This window comes from Bombina bombina, chromosome 1 (genome assembly GCF_027579735.1).
Source record: "Bombina bombina isolate aBomBom1 chromosome 1, aBomBom1.pri, whole genome shotgun sequence".
Taxonomy (NCBI): domain Eukaryota; kingdom Metazoa; phylum Chordata; class Amphibia; order Anura; family Bombinatoridae; genus Bombina; species Bombina bombina.
The window spans coordinates 750,796,869-750,817,847 of NC_069499.1; the positions used below are offsets into that span (position 1 = coordinate 750,796,869).

At 41.9% G+C, this 20,979-nt stretch overlaps 1 protein-coding gene across 1 annotated transcript in view; it reads left to right on the forward strand.

Annotated features, from left to right (window-relative positions):
• The window catches only part of BRS3 (bombesin receptor subtype 3), a 162,228-nt gene extending 144,575 nt beyond the window's left edge, over positions 1-17,653 (forward strand). Inside the window, exon 3 of the mRNA XM_053691818.1 lies at positions 17,181-17,653. Coding sequence (XP_053547793.1) covers positions 17,181-17,576 — 396 coding nt within the window. The 3' untranslated portion in view covers positions 17,577-17,653. The remainder of the gene's footprint in view (positions 1-17,180) is intronic.
• Positions 17,654-20,979: the final 3,326 nt, after the last annotated feature.

A 20,979-nucleotide genomic window follows, 5' to 3' on the forward strand; every position in this document is an offset into this window, starting at 1 on the left:
TCATTATGTCACAGTACATGTTGGCATTCATGGTTCCCTCAATTAACTGTAGCTCCCCAGTGCCGGCAGCACTCATGCAGGCACAGATTATGACACTCCCACCACCATGCTTGACTGTAGGCAAGACACACTTGTCTTTGTTCTCCTCACCTGGTTGCCGCCACACACGCTTGACACCATCTGAACTAAATAAGTTTATCTTGGTCTCATCGGAGCACAGGACATGGTTCCAGTAACCTATGTCCTTAGTCTGCTTGTCTTCAGCAAACGGTTTGTGGGCTTTCTTGTGCATCAGCTTTAGAAGAGGCTTCCTTCTGGGATAACAGTCATGCAGACCAATTTGATGCAGTGTGCGGAATATTATCTGAGCACTGACAGGCTGACCCCCACCCCTTCAACCTCTGCAGCAATGCTGGCAGCACTCATACGTCTATTTCCCAAAGACAACCTCTGGATATGACGCTGAGCACGTGCACTCAACTTCTTTGGTCGACCATGGGGAGGCCTGTTCTGAGTAGAACCTGTCCTGTGAAACCGCTGTATGGTCTTGCCCACCGTGCTGCAGCTCAGTTTCAGGGTCTTGGCATTCTTCTTATAGCCTAGGCCATCTTTATGTAGAGCAACAATTCTTTTTTTCAGATCCTCAGCCAATAGGATTGAGCTCGCATTCTATTGGCTGATTGGAACAGCCAATAGAATGCAAGCTCAATCCTATTGGCTGATTGGATCAGCCAATAGGATTTAACTTAAATCCTATTGACTGATTGCCTCAGCCAATAGGATTTTTTCTACCTTAATTCCGATTGGCTGATAGAATTCTATCAGCCAATCGGAATTGAAGGGACGCCATCTTGGATGACGTCACTTAAAGGTACCTTCATTCAACAAGAAGACGTCGTCAGAAGAGGATGCTCCGCGTCGGATGTCTTGAAGATGGACCCGCTCCGCGCCGGCTGGATGAAGATAGAAGATGCTGTCTGGATGAAGACTTCTGCCCATCTGGAGGACCACTTCTGCCCATCTGGAGGACCACTTCTGCCGGATTCGTTGAGGACTTCGGCCCGGTTGGGTGAAGACTTCTGACGGTAAGGTGATCTTCAAGGGGTTAGTGTTAGGTTTTTTTTAAGGGGGTATTGGGTGGGTTTTAGAGTAGGGTTGGTTGTGTGGGTGGTGGGTTTTAATGTTGGGGGGTTTGTAATTTTTTTTAACTGGTAAAAGAGCTGATTACTTTGGGGCAATGCCCCGCAAAAGGCCCTTTTAAGGGTTATTTGTAATTTAGTGTAGGGTAGGGCTTTTTTTATTTTGGGGGGCTTTTTTATTTTGTTAGGGGGATTAGATTAGGTATAATTAGTTTAAAAATCTTGAAATTTGTTTATTATTTTCTGTAATTTAGTGTTTTTTCTTTTTTTGTACTTTAGATAATTTTATTTAATTGTATTTAGTTTAGGGAATTTATTTAATTATAGTGTAGTGTTAGGTGTAATTGTAACTTAGGTTAGGTTTTATTTTACAGGTATATTTGTATTTATTTTAACTAGGAAGTTATTAAATAGTTAACTATTTAATAACTATTGTACCTAGTTAAAATAAATACAAACTTGCCTGTAAAATAAAAATAAACCCTAATAGGGTCTCAAAACCTCTCTAACAACCTCCAATCTAGGCTCAAATTTCCAGTATCAGATACCTACTCTCCACACAAAAATGCCTCACACTTCCAGAAGACATCTGAAAACCCCAAGTTCTGTTAAAAAACCGGTCCTGGACCATTTCACGCAATCGTCCAAGGAGCAACCTGGTGAGGGTCTGAGCGACTCTGAATCTATAGGAGAGGGGTCTCAGTCGGACCATATGTCGTCTGCCAGACCACAACACTTTATAACGGAAGCCACCGTTAAGAAAATGCTCGCAAGCCAAACCCACTCTATAACCAAAGAGATCCAGCGCAACCAAGCTGAACTCCGTAAGGATATCTCAGAAATCGGGGATAGGGTGGACTCCTTGGAAAGGAAACAAGATGATATCGCCATCGACCAAACTAACTTATTGAGCTACTCAGAATCCCTTGCTGACCAGATCAGCCAGTTGGAGTTTAAGCTTGCAGATGTGGAAGATAGAGCTCGCAGGAAATAATGTCAGGTTTCGAGGAATTCCTGAGGACGTCCAGACGGCCGAACTACAAAACTTCCTAAAATATCTCTTCAAAGACCTTCTGGGTCCTACAGAGGGGCTGATTGACACCATGGAGAGAGATCATAGAGCCTTGCGCCCTAGAACCGCCTCCCAGGAGAAACCGAGAGACGTGATAGTTTGTTTTCATAGTTTTCTCTTCAAGGACAGACTCATGCAGACGGCTTTCCATAAGCCACAGATGTCGGAACGGTTTAAAGATATCCAGCTGTTACCTGACCACTCTGTGCATACCCTACAGCATCGGAGATACTTCCAGCATATTACACTAATTCTTCGCAGGGAGAATATCAAGTACAGATGGGGTTACCCGACCAAATTAGTAATAACAAAAGACAACAAAACATTTACAGTAACTTCCCTTCCTCAAGGGACATCTCTTCTCACACAGTGGGGACTCATGACAGAAGACATGAGAGCCCCCCCTCCTTCTGGCTCTAAACTGAGAGTCGCTGCACCTGAATGGTCTGTTAAAGAACAAAGACCCAAGAGGTTGAAAACACCTCAGCCTCAGGGCTCACTCAACAACAGACGGTACCCTCCTGAATACGTGCTCAATTCTTGGGACTCTGCCTAATCCCGGTATACCATGTCCTCTCTGGACTGAACTTTAGCAACTCACAGGGTGTTATCGAGAGCTTTTGGAAGCCTGACCGATTGACTACGGTTATACTTACAGGTTCGACAAGATAATTTTTACCTAACCCCAAGTACCTCATCATTTGTTTAACTGCATAATTTGACAAGGAGCAGGGCCTGTAATTTTTGTAATATGCCATTTTTTATCCTTATAGTCAATTTCCACTGTTTCTTGTTAGACACTTATTCTCATGATGTTGCTATTTGTTTTGTTGTTGCCCCCTTTTGGGGCCCGAAGGTTAACAAATGTTATAATTTTTCTATGATCTTCCTGTTAATTGTTTGACTAGTTTTGCTTATGGAGTGGGGCTGGATTTTCCGGCTCCCCTGGGTATAGTTTTGCCCTTAGCTCCTCCCCCATACAGGTTAACCCATTCCAGGGTTCCGCCTAGGTGGACTATTTCCACCTCATCTTGTTGGTACATTCCTATTCTAAGAGTTACCTGGTTCCCCTTCCCCTGTACCCTTCCCGACCCGTGCACCCATCCTGTCTGGGTCCTGTCCTAAACCTCCTTACTACTTTCCCTATCCCAACTTACTTTCCAGTAACAAATATTGAAAAATCCTTACACATAATTCCAGAGGTTTAAACTCCCCTTTTAAACGAAGTTTGCTTACCCGTATGCTTAACATCACAACCCTGACCTCGTGTTTCTACAAGAAACCCACTGGCAGTCAGACAACCCTCACACATTTTATTCACGATCATACACGACCATAGAGTTCTCCCCGTTCACAAAGAAAGCTAGAGGAACTGCAGTCCTGATTCATAGGAGAGTAGATTATGAAGAAATCCAGATACTAAAAGACCCCCAAGCTAGGTTCACCATCATAGTCTGCAAGTTAGATCATGTCCTCCACACCCTGGCCTCAGTATACTTGCCTAATTCTCACCAACCAGCATGTCTTAGAAAAATTCTGCAGTTAATAGATTAATACAAACAGGGCAGAGTCATAATAGCAGGGGATTTCAATATGATTTGGGACACTAAAATTGACCGCAAGACCTTATCCCCGACTAAGACTCCTTCCCAACTGATCCTTATCTCTACACGATTTCAGACTATTATGGCTGAGTATGGCTACTGCGACATCTGGAGGTCACTACACACAACAGACAGGGACTATACCCATTATTCTCAGGCCCATAAGACTTACTCTAGGTTAGACCATATATTTTGTTCAGCAGCAACCCTAGACTCAGTCCTTCAGGCCACCATCCCCCTTTGCTCATGGTCAGACCATGATCCTTGCGGTCCTACGTGTGAATGACCCTGGTTCCCACAGCAGTAAGTGGACCCTTCCGCGCCATATCTTGGCAGACACTCCCTTTAGGGAGGAATTACGCAGAGACATAGCAGAACTCATTAGACGCTCGGCAGATTAGGGGTTAATAAGTGTAGGTAGGTGGCGGCGATGTTCGGGGGTGGCAGATTAGGGGTTAATAACTGTAATATAGGTTTCGGCGATGTCGGGGCGGCAGATTAGGGATGTTTAGACTCGGGGTTTATATAAGGGTGTTAGGTGTAAACATAAATTTTGTTTCCCCATAGGAATCAATGGGGCTGCGTTTACGCTCCTTTATTTGGAGGTGTTAGGCTTTTTTTCAGCCGGCTCTCCCCATTGATGTCTATGAGGAAATCATGCACGAGCACGTAAAACCATCTCAAAGCAGTGCTGGTATTTGAGTGCAGTATGGAGCTCAATTTTGCTCAACACTGACTTATTGCCTGCTAACGCCGGGTTTTTGCAAACCTGTAATAGCAGCGCTATAGGGTGGTGAGCGGTGACAATAACTTAATAACCAAATAGTGAAGCCAAAGCTTCAAGATAGAGAAAGTGCGCTAACAAGCTGAAAGTATACACACCATATAAGGAATTGAAGTGAAAATTTAATAAACATATAGAATAAGATACACAAATATATACACTAAAAATAGGGACGTCTCCCTGTAATGTAAATAAAACTAGGAAAAAATCCTAATGAAAAAATCCTAATGAAAAAACAGGTTAAAACCTATAAATGATGAATAATGCAGATACTAATTGATAATCTATGACATAAAAAAGATATAGCATAAAAATGATAATTAAAAGATATGGCATAACAGTGATATCATAAAATAAAATAAAACTTAAAAGACAAGCACCAAGTTCATATGTATCAACACAGTGCAGGTGGCCGTATGCAAATGAATGCCGATATTGGAACAGTGGAAAGAAAATAACGGCTTGTACCACAAATAGATACAGTTTACTGTACCGTAAGTCAAGAGAGTGTTCAGAGGGTGTTACCGAGGAGAAGAAATCCTTCGGTCAAGGCTTGGACCGCAGCTGCAGTAACTGCCGTTCCTGGAGATAGAAGTGTGCAAACCTCTGCACATGTGAGTCGGCGTCTGACGTCACAGGCTTCTCATCGGCTCCTCTCAGGGTGTTACTCGCTGCTCCAGCAGCGTAAAGGAAAAGCCCAAGGGAGGGCGAAACACGTCGCTTGCATTTGTGACACTGTGACACTGTGACTTTGAAACAGCAAGGGATATTTCAGTACAGCCTGTACTGCAACTTTAAACCCGGGTTACCAGCATCTTTGAATATCCCAAGGTGAGGGATAACTTGTGCCCCACTATTGTATTGGATCATTAAACATACCTACAGCAGCCAAGTCTGCCTTCACAGAAAGTTCCCACCAGGACACAGCAATCAGCTGCTTTTCCTTTACGCTGCTGGAGCAGCGAGTAACACCCTGAGAGGAGCCGATGAGAAGCCTGTGACGTCAGACGCCGACTCACATGTGCAGAGGTTTGCACACTTCTATCTCCAGGAACGGCAGTTACTGCAGCTGCGGTCCAAGCCTTGACCGAAGGATTTCTTCTCCTCGGTAACACCCTCTGAACACTCTCTTGACTTACGGTACAGTAAACTGTATCTATTTGTGGTACAAGCCGTTATTTTCTTTCCACTGTTCCAATATCGGCATTCATTTGCATACGGCCACCTGCACTGTGTTGATACATATGAACTTGGTGCTTGTCTTTTAAGTTTTATTTTATTTTATGATATCACTGTTATGCCATATCTTTTAATTATCATTTTTATGCTATATCTTTTTTATGTCATAGATTATCAATTAGTATCTGCATTATTCATCATTTATAGGTTTTAACCTGTTTTTTCATTAGGATTTTTTCCTAGTTGTATTTACATTACAGGGAGACATCCCTATTTTTAGTGTATATATTTGTGTATCTTATTCTATATGTTTATTAAATTTTCACTTCAATTCCTTATATGGTGTGTATACTTTCAGCTTGTTAGCGCACTTTCTCTATCTTGAAGCTTTGGCTTCACTATTTGGTTATTAACTTGTATTTGATACATACAGAGATTGTATCTTTAGAGTAGTGTTTAGCAATACCTTCCTTTAGCGCGCACTAATCCACCCAATTTGATTTGGTGACAATAACTTGCAAGTTAGCACTGAGCTGCTCATAACGCAAAACTCGTAATCTAGCCGATAGTATATATAATATAAAGAACATGTACTATAAAAAAAGGGGTTAATAATATTTTAAATATTTCTTAAAGTATAATCGACAATATTAAAAATAATGGCATTTTTACTATATACTTTTTGAGTTGCTCGTTCGTCTATAGGAGTGGCGAGACTTAGATCATCTCTCCAGAGAGGAGAGCTTTAGATCATCAGCCACTTAGCCAGAACAGAGAAAATATTTGATGATCTGATGATTTGCTGCTATAATCCTGTTAAAAGGATAGCTGTGTTAAAACAGTATTTTTTAAGCAAAAAAACTGAGAATTTGCGTATCTAATTTGCATAACTTACCCAGAATTCTCTTGTGCATTGGTAACATTGTATATGAGTTATTTATGGGGAAAAAGCAAGTGGGGATTCTTGCCTAGATGTGCTAATTTCCTATGCAAATATATTGATTTAATTTTGAGACATGGAGGATTTTAATTTCAGTTTTTTATCTCCCCCCATAATTTTAATGAATTTATATATATATATATATATATATATATATATATATATATATATATATATATATATATATATATATATATATATACAGTATCCCACAAAAGTGATTAAACCCCTTTACATTTTTGTAAATATTTTATTATATCTTTTCATGTGACAACACTGAAGAAATGAAACTTTGCTACAATGTAAAGTAGTGAGTGTACAGCCTGTATAACAGTGTAAATTTTCTGTCCCCTCAAAATAACTCAACACACAGCCATTAATGTCTAAACCGTTGGCAACAAAAGTGAGTACACCTCTAAGTGGAAATGTCCAAATTAAGCCCAAAGTGCCAATATTTTGTGTGGCCACCATTATTTTCCAGCACTGCCGTAATCCTTTTGGGCATGGAGTTCACCAGAGTTTCACAGGTTGCCACTGGAGTCCTCTTCCACTCCTCCATGATGACATCACAGAGCTGGTGGATGTTAGAGACCTTGCACTCCCCCACCTTACGTTTGAGGATTCCCCGACAGATGCTCAATAGGGTTTAGGTCTGGAGACATGCTTGGCCAGTCCATCACCTTTGCCCTCAGCTTTTTTAGCAAGGCAGTGGTCGTCTTGGAGGTGTGTTTGGGGTCGTTATCATGTTGGAATACTGCCCTTCGGCCCAGTCTCCGAAGGGAGGGGATCATGCTATGCTTCATTATGTCACAGTACATGTTGGCATTCATGGTTCCCTCAATTAACTGTAGCTCCCCAGTGCCGGCAGCACTCATGCAGGCACAGATTATGACACTCCCACCACCATGCTTGACTGTAGGCAAGACACACTTGTCTTTGTTCTCCTCACCTGGTTGCCGCCACACACGCTTGACACCATCTGAACTAAATAAGTTTATCTTGGTCTCATCGGAGCACAGGACATGGTTCCAGTAACCTATGTCCTTAGTCTGCTTGTCTTCAGCAAACGGTTTGTGGGCTTTCTTGTGCATCAGCTTTAGAAGAGGCTTCCTTCTGGGATAACAGTCATGCAGACCAATTTGATGCAGTGTGCGGAATATTATCTGAGCACTGACAGGCTGACCCCCACCCCTTCAACCTCTGCAGCAATGCTGGCAGCACTCATACGTCTATTTCCCAAAGACAACCTCTGGATATGACGCTGAGCACGTGCACTGAACTTCTTTGGTCGACCATGGGGAGGCCTGTTCTGAGTAGAAACTGTCCTGTGAAACCGCTGTATGGTCTTGCCCACCGTGCTGCAGCTCAGTTTCAGGGTCTTGGCATTCTTCTTATAGCCTAGGCCATCTTTATGTAGTGCAACAATTCTTTTTTTCAGATCCTCAGCCAATAGGATTGAGCTCGCATTCTATTGGCTGATTGGAACAGCCAATAGAATGCAAGCTCAATCCTATTGGCTGATTGGATCAGCCAATAGGATTTAACTTAAATCCTATTGACTGATTGCCTCAGCCAATAGGATTTTTTCTACCTTAATTCCGATTGGCTGATAGAATTCTATCAGCCAATCGGAATTGAAGGGACGCCATCTTGGATGACGTCACTTAAAGGTACCTTCATTCAACAAGAAGACGTCGTCAGAAGAGGATGCTCCGCGTCGGATGTCTTGAAGATGGACCCGCTCCGCGCCGGCTGGATGAAGATAGAAGATGCTGTCTGGATGAAGACTTCTGCCCATCTGGAGGACCACTTCTGCCCATCTGGAGGACCACTTCTGCCGGATTCGTTGAGGACTTCGGCCCGGTTGGGTGAAGACTTCTGACGGTAAGGTGATCTTCAAGGGGTTAGTGTTAGGTTTTTTTTAAGGGGGTATTGGGTGGGTTTTAGAGTAGGGTTGGTTGTGTGGGTGGTGGGTTTTAATGTTGGGGGGTTTGTAATTTTTTTTAACTGGTAAAAGAGCTGATTACTTTGGGGCAATGCCCCGCAAAAGGCCCTTTTAAGGACTATTTGTAATTTAGTGTAGGGTAGGGCCTTTTTTATTTTGGGGGGCTTTTTTATTTTGTTAGGGGGATTAGATTAGGTATAATTAGTTTAAAAATCTTGAAATTTGTTTATTATTTTCTGTAATTTAGTGTTTTTTCTTTTTTTGTACTTTAGATAATTTTATTTAATTGTATTTAGTTTAGGGAATTTATTTAATTATAGTGTAGTGTTAGGTGTAATTGTAACTTAGGTTAGGTTTTATTTTACAGGTATATTTGTATTTATTTTAACTAGGAAGTTATTAAATAGTTAACTATTTAATAACTATTGTACCTAGTTAAAATAAATACAAACTTGCCTGTAAAATAAAAATAAACCCTAATAGGGTCTCAAAACCTCTCTAACAACCTCCAATCTAGGCTCAAATTTCCAGTATCAGATACCTACTCTCCACACAAAAATGCCTCACACTTCCAGAAGACATCTGAAAACCCCAAGTTCTGTTAAAAAACCGGTCCTGGACCATTTCACGCAATCGTCCAAGGAGCAACCTGGTGAGGGTCTGAGCGACTCTGAATCTATAGGAGAGGGGTCTCAGTCGGACCATATGTCGTCTGCCAGACCACAACACTTTATAACGGAAGCCACCGTTAAGAAAATGCTCGCAAGCCAAACCCACTCTATAACCAAAGAGATCCAGCGCAACCAAGCTGAACTCCGTAAGGATATCTCAGAAATCGGGGATAGGGTGGACTCCTTGGAAAGGAAACAAGATGATATCGCCATCGACCAAACTAACTTATTGAGCTACTCAGAATCCCTTGCTGACCAGATCAGCCAGTTGGAGTTTAAGCTTGCAGATGTGGAAGATAGAGCTCGCAGGAAATAATGTCAGGTTTCGAGGAATTCCTGAGGACGTCCAGACGGCCGAACTACAAAACTTCCTAAAATATCTCTTCAAAGACCTTCTGGGTCCTACAGAGGGGCTGATTGACACCATGGAGAGAGATCATAGAGCCTTGCGCCCTAGAACCGCCTCCCAGGAGAAACCGAGAGACGTGATAGTTTGTTTTCATAGTTTTCTCTTCAAGGACAGACTCATGCAGACGGCTTTCCATAAGCCACAGATGTCGGAACGGTTTAAAGATATCCAGCTGTTACCTGACCTCTCTGTGCATACCCTACAGCATCGGAGATACTTCCAGCATATTACACTAATTATTCGCAGGGAGAATATCAAGTACAGATGGGGTTACCCGACCAAATTAGTAATAACAAAAGACAACAAAACATTTACAGTAACTTCCCTTCCTCAAGGGACATCTCTTCTCACACAGTGGGGACTCATGACAGAAGACATGAGAGCCCCCCCTCCTTCTGGCTCTAAACTGAGAGTCGCTGCACCTGAATGGTCTGTTAAAGAACAAAGACCCAAGAGGTTGAAAACACCTCAGCCTCAGGGCTCACTCAACAACAGACGGTACCCTCCTGAATACGTGCTCAATTCTTGGGACTCTGCCTAATCCCGGTATACCATGTCCTCTCTGGACTGAACTTTAGCAACTCACAGGGTGTTATCAAGAGCTTTTGGAAGCCTGACCGATTGACTACGGTTATACTTACAGGTTCGACAAGATAATTTTTACCTAACCCCAAGTACCTCATCATTTGTTTAACTGCATAATTTGACAAGGAGCAGGGCCTGTAATTTTTGTAATATGCCATTTTTTATCCTTATAGTAAATTTCCACTGTTTCTTGTTAGACACTTATTCTCATGATGTTGCTATTTGTTTTGTTGTTGCCCCCTTTTGGGGCCCGAAGGTTGACAAATGTTATAATTTTTCTATGATCTTCCTGTTAATTGTTTGACTAGTTTTGCTTATGGAGTGGGGCTGGATTTTCCGGCTCCCCTGGGTATAGTTTTGCCCTTAGCTCCTCCCCCATACAGGTTAACCCATTCCAGGGTTCCGCCTAGGTGGACTATTTCCACCTCATCTTGTTGGTACATTCCTATTCTAAGAGTTACCTGGTTCCCCTTCCCCTGTACCCTTCCCGACCCGTGCACCCATCCTGTCTGGGTCCTGTCCTAAACCTCCTTACTACTTTCCCTATCCCAACTTACTTTCCAGTAACAAATATTGAAAAATCCTTACACATAATTCCAGAGGTTTAAACTCCCCTTTTAAACGAAGTTTGCTTACCCGTATGCTTAAACATCACAACCCTGACCTCGTGTTTCTACAAGAAACCCACTGGCAGTCAGACAACCCTCACACATTTTATTCACGATCATACACGACCATAGAGTTCTCCCCGTTCACAAAGAAAGCTAGAGGAACTGCAGTCCTGATTCATAGGAGAGTAGATTATGAAGAAATCCAGATACTAAAAGACCCCCAAGCTAGGTTCACCATCATAGTCTGCAAGTTAGATCATGTCCTCCACACCCTGGCCTCAGTATACTTGCCTAATTCTCACCAACCAGCATGTCTTAGAAAAATTCTGCAGTTAATAGATTAATACAAACAGGGCAGAGTCATAATAGCAGGGGATTTCAATATGATTTGGGACACTAAAATTGACCGCAAGACCTTATCCCCGACTAAGACTCCTTCCCAACTGATCCTTATCTCTACACGATTTCAGACTATTATGGCTGAGTATGGCTACTGCGACATCTGGAGGTCACTACACACAACAGACAGGGACTATACCCATTATTCTCAGGCCCATAAGACTTACTCTAGGTTAGACCATATATTTTGTTCAGCAGCAACCCTAGACTCAGTCCTTCAGGCCACCATCCCCCTTTGCTCATGGTCAGACCATGATCCAGTCCTTGCGGTCCTACGTGTGAATGACCCTGGTTCCCACAGCAGTAAGTGGACCCTTCCGCGCCATATCTTGGCAGACACTCCCTTTAGGGAGGAATTACGCAGAGACATAGCAGAACTCATCCAACTTAACGACAATGGACAGACCGCAGATGACACATTATGGGGAGCCATCAAGGCTGTAGTTCGAGGTTATATCATTCGTAAGCAGGCCCGACTTAGGAAACTAGCTGGACTTACCCTTGCTCAAGCCCACTGTAAACTCAGACTGCTTGAATCCACCAACCGAGCCAACCCCACGGATGCATTGATAACACAGATCTCGGCCGTTCGTTCACACATTAACCAATTAGAACTGCGTCGCACTCAAGAAAACCTCACAAAGCGGACACCATGCTAGCCCACAGACTGCGCCAGCAGAATAACACGTCTCGCATACACCAAATTCTGTATAATAACAAGACACACAGACTCCCCTCACAGATAGGTGACTGTTTCTCAGACTATTACTCTAAACTCTATAACATCGAAAACACTGAAAATAAAACTCCTGCTTCCATACAACAGATTAGACATTTCCTCGACTCATTAAACCTCCCAACTTTAACGTCGGAGCAGCAAGAGATCCTGACCAACCCATTCTCCCTGCTTGAACTTAAGCAAGTAATTAAGGGTCTTAAACCTTTTAAGGCTCCTGGGCCTGACGGTTTCCCTGCACAGTTCTATAAAACCTACTGTCAAGAACTGATGCCATTGCTCCTCCGGTTCTACAGTTTGGCCAGGCAGGAGGGAAGCTTTGGGCAAGAATTCTTGGAGGCTGATATCATTATGATTCCTAAGCCAAATAAAGACCCTTCTCTTTGCCCCAGCTACAGACCCATCTCGCTAGTCAACGTAGACATTAAAATATACTCTAAACTTCTGGCCAACCGTATATGCAAACTATTGCCCAACTTAATTAATCCAGACCAAGTGGGGTTCATACATAGCAGCGAGGGTCCAGATAACACGAGGCGTCTTATCAATATTGTTTGCGAGTCGACGAGGCTGAACAAGCCTTTCTCAGTCATCTCCTTAGATGCTGAGAAGGCCTTTGATAGAGTCAGATGGAGTTATCTTTGGGAGACTCTCAGCGCTTTTAAGTTTCCCTCCGACATATGCCTCGCGATACAAGCCTTATATTCCAGACCTACGGCAGTGGTCAGGGGCTTAGGCTTCCAATCGACCCCATTCTCCATCTTTAACGGAACGAGGCAGGGTTGCCCCCTCTCCCCGTTATTGTTCGCTCTGGCCATTGAGCCACTTGTCGAAACAATACGCTCCGATGCTGGCTTAGAAGGAATTACACTTTCTGGCTCCAAACATAAGATCGCTCTGTTTGCAGGTGATGTTACTGTGTTCTCTGCAGATCCTCTCCGCACAATCCCAAGACTTTTGGAAATCTTGGAGACCTTTGGTACTCTCTCTTTTTATAAGCTGAATACCTCCAAGACAGAAATTTACTGGTGGGGTTACCCTCAAAATTATGTCATGGAGTTGCAAAAGAAGTTTGACTTCAAGTGGTCTGACAAATGGGTCATGCACCTTGGAGTAAAGATCTCTAACAATTTGAAGCAGATGGTTGGAGACAATTATCTCCCCCTTTTTGCAGACTTATGAGCTCTGAAATCCGTATGGGAACACAAGAACATTTCCTGGATGGGCCGCATTGCTTCCCTCAAAATGTCGTTTCTTCCTCGGCTCACCTATCTGTTTCGATGCCTCCCCATTAGAGTACCTACTCACCTCTTGTTACAAGTGAGTGCACAGAATTTATTTGGCAGAATGGGACCCCCCGAATAGCCCATAGAACCTTGCAGCTGCTTATCGAGCTAGGGGGTCTGGCTTCCCTATCCATAGTCAAGTACTTTGAGGGAGCCATGCTCACGCATATCTCCCAATGAGGGGTGCGCCATGCTAAAGACAGATGGAGAGAGGTTGAACAAGCCTCATTACCCTTCGACATCTTCCTAAAGGATTTAATTTGGACCCCAGCCCATAGCCGCAGAACCCTAGGCATACATAATTTTGTAGTACTTGAGTGTTTGGCTATTTGGGATAAGATTCGGCATCGCAGCCTGATCGCACCTCATCCCTCTCCGATCACCTCTGTCCCGGGCCTTCTTACAGGCCTCGCGGAAACACATCCCAATACTTGGGCTCGATTAGGTGTCAAACAAGTTTCAGACTTTTGGTCAAAGTCGAATAGGGACGGTTTTATTTCACTGTCTCAGGGCCGACCCTGTGAAAATATCCCATCCTTTCTTCACTTTGAACTCCTTAGAATTAAAAGTTTCCTCTCCAGCTGGGGCTTCCTCCCTCCTGTTTCTCGCCAGCTCACTCCATGGGAGTCTGTGTGGAATGGGGGCCGTAGACTCCACAAGCCTCTTTCGAGACATTACGGTTTGCTTGAGGGCACCATACCTCCTGCCCTGGCATCACACCTACTAAAGTGGAATGCTGCTCTTCACACCCACATTTCTGTAAACTCCTGGCAGAGATCCATTACTTTAACTAAAAAATCATTACACTGTATAACAATGTTTGAGACCTACTATAAAGTTATTGCTCAATGGTACCTCGTCCCTACACGGTTATCCAAAATGTTTCCACTGACTTCACCCCTGTGTTGGAGGGAATGTGGTCTCCCTGGAGATATGCTCCACACGTGGTGGGAGTGTCCAAGGCTAACCCCCCTGTGGAACTCGTGCTTCCGTACTCTTGTGGCCTTTAAGATTGTGATCCCTAAAAACCCTGCAACGGCACTACTCCACCTAAACTTACACACCCTCCCTAAACAACAGCAGATTTTTTGTGTATACCTCATGTCATCGGTTAAAACCAATATTGCTACATGGTGGAAGAAATCAACTCCTCCACGGTGGTCCAATATCCTTAACACTATGGCCTACCTATACACAATGGAAAAGGACATATACTATAGTCTGGACAAAGTAGATCTATTTGAAATGGTTTGGGCTGACTGGAAAGACGCACATGACACTCAATGGATACCTCCAGTTAGGGCCTAAGCGATTCTATCTTGGGCACGTTGAGATGACTGCCTGAGATGTCCCCCCCCCCCCTCCTCCCCTTATTTGGGTCCCTTCCTCTCCATCCCCCCCCCACTCTCCTTCCCCCCTTCTTAATAACTATCTTGAAATGTACCAACTCCTTTTTCTGTCTGTTGAACATACAAGTTATATGTTATAGTTTTTTTTTGTACTCATACAGACTTGTCGTGTGTCATATTATGCAGGGGACCTGCGAGTCCCCAGTTGCTGTATTATATTGTTTAAAACAAATAAAAACTCTATGATTAAAAAAAAAAAAAAAAAAAAAAAACCCTAAGCTAGCAACAATGTAACTATTAGTTATATTGTAGCTAGCTTAGGGTTTATTTTATAGGTAAGTATTTAGTTTTAAATAGGAATAATTTATTTAATGATAGGAATATTTATTTAGATTTATTTCAATTATATTTAAGTTAGGGGGTGTTAGGGTTAGGGTTAGACTTAGGTTTAGGGGTTAATAAATGTAATATAGTGGTGGCAGTGTAGGGGGGCAGATTAGGGGTTAATAAATATAATGTAGGTGGCGGCGGTGTAGGGGGCGGCAGATTAGGGGTTAATAAGTATAATGTAGGTGGCGGCGGTGTAGGGGGTGGCAGATTAGAGGTTAATAAGTATAATGCAGGTGGCGATGGGCTCCGGGAGCTGCGGTTTAGGGGTTAAACACTTTATTTAGTTGTGGCGGGGTCCGTGAGCGGCGGTTTAGGGGTTAATACATTTATTAGAGTTGTGGTGGGCTCCGGGAGCGGCGGTTTAGGGGTAAAACAGTTTAGTATAGTGTGGGTGTTTAGTGACAGGGTACCAATAAAGCTGGGAAAAAGCCGAAGAGCAGCGAGATCGATGACTGTTAATTAACAACAGTCCGCTGCTCATCGCCCCGTACTTGGTGCGCGGCTTTTAGACAGCTTTTTTGGTAACTTTGGAGAACGTATTCAGGTCCGCGGGAGCGATGTTAGGTGATCTTAGGCGAGCGTATTGGTGCCGTCGAATGCAAGTATGTTGACGGTTTGATAAGTAGATGCCAATATGTTTAATTGCTGCTACTGCTAGAAAAGTATCGAGTGATATGTCCCTTTAAGAGTCTCAATGGATCTTCCCATGGTATGCTGGCCTCCCTCATATTTTAGGGTGAAGATTAGATGATAGAGCTGTCCAAGACTATTGATCCACATTTCTGTCCTGAAGCTTAAATTTCAAGATCTCTAAATTCTGCGTTAATTATATTGTATTGAGGGCTTTACTTCCTTAGACCCTAGTGATCATGCAGTGCTTTATTGTCATAAACTCTTACATTACTGGGACCTGGATTACTTGGTGTCCTGAGAGTAATGTATTTGAATTGTAGTAGTTGGTCAGTGGTCAGGGAAAAAGGACATATTGAGGTAGATTAGGGTGAAGGTGTCTGTGGCATAAAGAAGCACCACTAGTAGCTAGAATATACTGTACATACTGTTTTGTAATTAATGGGTTGAAATAGCTACTTATGATTGGCTACTGCCAGAGATATTACTAGCCATTGAAAACAAAAATGTTATAATCAAGGTGTCTATCAGAAGTAAAGTATATCAGGAAGAATATAGTACAATACATTTTAAATAGTACAATACATTTTAAATTCAGAGAAAAGTTGGATCTGGTGCCTATCACATGATACTAACTTTCTCTAATTTCATTGAACAGCTCATGCAACTCTGCTATTGTGTTCCAACAGCTAAAACAAAACAGATTATGGCTACCCTAGTGATGCAGCCATCTTTGTTAAAAAAAAACAAAAAACATTTGTTGGTTATAGTAATATTAATTATTAAAGTTATATGATTGGAAATTATATTGTCTGGAAATAATGTTACTCTATCCTCAAGTATGAATTTCCTCAAATTCACTAGCAGTACTGAAGAAATGCCCAATTTTTATATTATCAAAAACATAAAAAGAACCATCCTGTGCTAAGAAGATAAAATAAGAAGAAGAAAGCATGGAAGGTGAGACAGGAAGATATAGGGAGGGAAGAGAAGGAAACAGGGAAACAAATTGAGAAAGAAAAAGGATAGAATCCATGACAATATAATACAAATACAGATGTTTCTTAAAGGGACAAAAAACATTTAGCTCCGAAAATTGTAGATTTCCTCATTCTCAGTTCTTCAAATGCTCCTGATGACTTCTCAAGGCTAACCCTGCTATATGTCCCTAATTAGCATTAACTGATAACAACTACAAAACAATGCATTTTATACTAACATTATGACAATGACTAGCCTTGTTGTTTGCAGACTTAAGCCCAGATTGGCTTCTCCAAATAAGATAAATTGTGGGTGGTGTTTGGCTATGAACAATAATTGCTGTATAAAGGATGTTAATTTGTTTTATTAACATTTAAACTTGGCTGTCTTGTAATTACGTGTTTACTGTCCCTTTAACTTTAAATGAAATGTCTTTGCTAGCTATAATTGACCTCTTTTTTCTTTTCCAGATAGAATCGCGCAAACGAGTGGCAAAAACTGTGCTGGTTCTGGTGGCGCTATTTGCTGTGTGTTGGCTCCCTAACCATATGCTCTACTTGTATCGATCCTTCACATATCACTCCGCAGTGAATTCCTCTGTGTTTCACCTGTCAGCCACAATCTTTGCGCGAGTACTGGCTTTCAGCAACTCGTGTGTGAACCCATTTGCTTTGTATTGGCTAAGCAGGAGCTTTAGGCAGCATTTTAAAAAGCAACTGTATTGTTGTAAGACTGAACCTCCTGTATCCCAACAAAGTCCGACCCACAGCAGTACCATAACTGGAATTACCGCTGTGAAAGGCAACATCCAGATGTCTGAAATTAGCATTACATTATTAAGTGCTTACGATGTAAAGAAAGAGTGACAGTGTCGCCAAATAAGTTATAAAAAGTTTATAAAACTTACTGTTAACAAAAGATGGATAAAGTTTTTGTTGCTGCATATTGACGTCTGTTTATTAAAAATCCAGAGTATAAAGTTTTATTACTACAAACAAAAAATATACCTCAACATTCTAACCACAATTGAATTATTCATATATTACCCTTATTTATTCAGTTTGTAGAGTATGGGTGAAACAAGTATATCTGGTTCCATAATTTGTCCTACTTTTTATGCTAAAATGTTTAACCTTCACATGAAGAGATGGCAGTCAGACAAAATACTGTTGGCATGACAGGCATTGTTTAAATTATAGCTAGTGACAGTAATGTAAGGAAACCATTTAAATGCCACAGTTTAAGTGTACAATTCAGAAGTCAATGACAACTATTGCATCTTCTTACACATTACAATTTAGATTAAAAATGTATTTATTTTGTTGGGAAAGTGCAAACCATAATTTCAACATTTATATTACATTTATATCAAGTGAAAACATAAGTCTAGGAATTTCTTAGGTTTACAACTTTAATTACAAGGGAACAATATTTCACTCTCAGCTGTAGCAGAAAAATATTTAAAAGACCAATCCAATTGTTTTTTATTTTAACCCATAAAATAACAATTATACAACTTGCCACTTAGGAGCAAAACCCTCGGCTGGATTATGAGTTTTGCGGTAAGAGCGGCTCGGTGCTATCTTGCAAGTTATTGTCACCGCTCACCTCCCTATAGCACTGCTATTACAGGTTTGCATAAACTCGGCGTTAGCAGGCAAGAAGTGAGCGTTGAGCAAAATTGAGCTCCATACTGCACTCCAATACCAGCGCCGCGGTGAGCTGGTTTTACGTGCTCGTGCATGATTTCCCCATAGACATGAATGGGGATAGCCGGCTGAAAAAAAGTCTAACACCTACAATAAAGGAGCGTAAAGCTCCGTAACACAGCCCCATTGATTCCTATTTGGAAATAAAAAAATATGTTTACAACTAACACCCTAACATAAACCCGAGTCTAAACACCCCTAATCTGTGGCCCCCGACATCGCCGCCACCTACCTACACTTATTAACCCCTAATCTGCCGCCCCCGACATCGCCGCCACCTACATTACACTTATTAACCCCTAATCTGCCGCCCCCAATGTCGCCGCCACCTACATTACACTTATTAACCCCTAATCTGCCGCCCCAACATCGCTGCCACCTACAGTACATTTATTAACCCCTAATCTGCCGCCCCCAACGTTGCCGCCACTATACTAAAGTTATAAACCCCTAAACCTAACCCTAAGTCTAACACCTCTAACTTTAATATAATTAAAATAAATCTAAATACAAATTACTATTATTACCTAAATAATACCTATTTAAGACTAAATACTTACCTGTAAAATAAACCCTAAGATAGCTACAATATAACTAATAGTTACATTGTAGCTATCTTACGGCTAGATTTGGAGTTTGGCGGTAAAAGGGCTGTTAACGCTCCGCGGGTTTTTTTCTGGCCGCACCATAAATTTAACTCTGGTATCGAGAGTTCAAACAAATGCTGCGTTAGGCTCCAAAAAAGGAGCGTAGAGCATTTTTACCGCAAATGCAACTCTCGATACCAGAGTTGCTTACGGACGCGGCCGGCCTCAAAAACGTGCTCGTGCACGATTCTCCCATAGGAAACAATGGGGCTGTTTGAGCTGAAAAAAAACCTAACACCTGCAAAAAAGCAGCGTTCAGCTCCTAACGCAGCCCCATTGTTTCCTATGGGGAAACACTTCCTACGTCTGCACCTAACACTCTAACATGTACCCCGAGTCTAAACACCCCTAGCCTTACACTTATTAACCCCTAATCTGCCGCCCCCGCTATCGCTGACCCCTGCATTACACTTTTAACCCCTAATCTGCCGCTCCGTAAACCGCCGCCACCTACGTTATCCCTATGTACCCCTAATCTGCTGCCCTAACATCGCCGACCCCTATGTTATATTTATTAACCCCTAATCTGCCCCCCACAACGTCGCCGACACCTACCTACACTTATTAACCCCTAATCTGCCGAGCGGACCTGAGCGCTACTATAATAAAGTTATTAACCCCTAATCCGCCTCACTAACCCTATCATAAATAGTATTAACCCCTAATCTGCCCTCCCTAACATCGCCGACACCTACCTTCAATTATTAACCCCTAATCTGCCGACCGGAGCTCACCGCTATTCTAATAAATGTATTAACCCCTAAAGCTAAGTCTAACCCTAACACTAACACCCCCCTAAGTTAAATATAATTTTTATCTAACGAAATAAATTAACTCTTATTAAATAAATGATTCCTATTTAAAGCTAAATACTTACCTGTAAAATAAATCCTAATATAGCTACAATATAAATTACATTTATATTATAGCTATTTTAGGATTAATATTTATTTTACAGGTAACTTTGTATTTATTTTAACCAGGTACAATAGCTATTAAATAGTTAAGAACTATTTAATAGTTACCTAGTTAAAATAATTACAAATTTACCTGTAAAATAAATCCTAACCTAAGTTATAATTAAACCTAACACTACCCTATCAATAAAATAATTAAATAAACTACCTACAATTACCTAAAATTAACCTAACACTACACTATCAATAAATTAATTAAACACAATTGCTACAAATAAATACAATTAAATAAACTATCTAAAGTACAAAAAATAAAAAAGAACTAAGTTACAGAAAATAAAAAAATATTTACAAACATAAGAAAAATATTACAACAATTTTAAACTAATTACACCTACTCTAAGCCCCCTAATAAAATAACAAAGACCCCCAAAATAAAAAATTCCCTACCCTATTCTAAATTTAAAAAGTTACAAGCTCTTTTACCTTACCAGCCCTGAACAGGGCCCTTTGCGGGGCATGCCCCAAGAAGTTCAGCTCTTTTGCCTGTAAAAGAAAACATACAATACCCCCCCCCCAACATTACAACCCACCACCCACATACCCCTAATCTAACCCAAACCCCCCTTAAATAAACCTAACACTACCCCCCCTGAAGATCTTCCTACCTTGTCTTCACCATGCCAGGTTCACCGATCCGTCCTGGCTCCAAGATCTTCATCCAACCCAAGCGGGGGCTAGACATCCACTGAAGAAGTCCAGAAGAGGGTCCAAAGTCTTCCTCCTATCCGGCAAGAAGAGGACATCCGGACCGGCAAACATCTTCTCCAAGCGGCATCTTCTATGTTCTTCCATCCGATGACGACCGGCTCCATCTTGAAGACCTCCAGCGCGGATCCATCCTCTTCTTCCGACGACTAGACGACGAATGACGGTTCCTTTAAGGGACGTCATCCAAGATGGCGTCCCTCGAATTCCGATTGGCTGATAGGATTC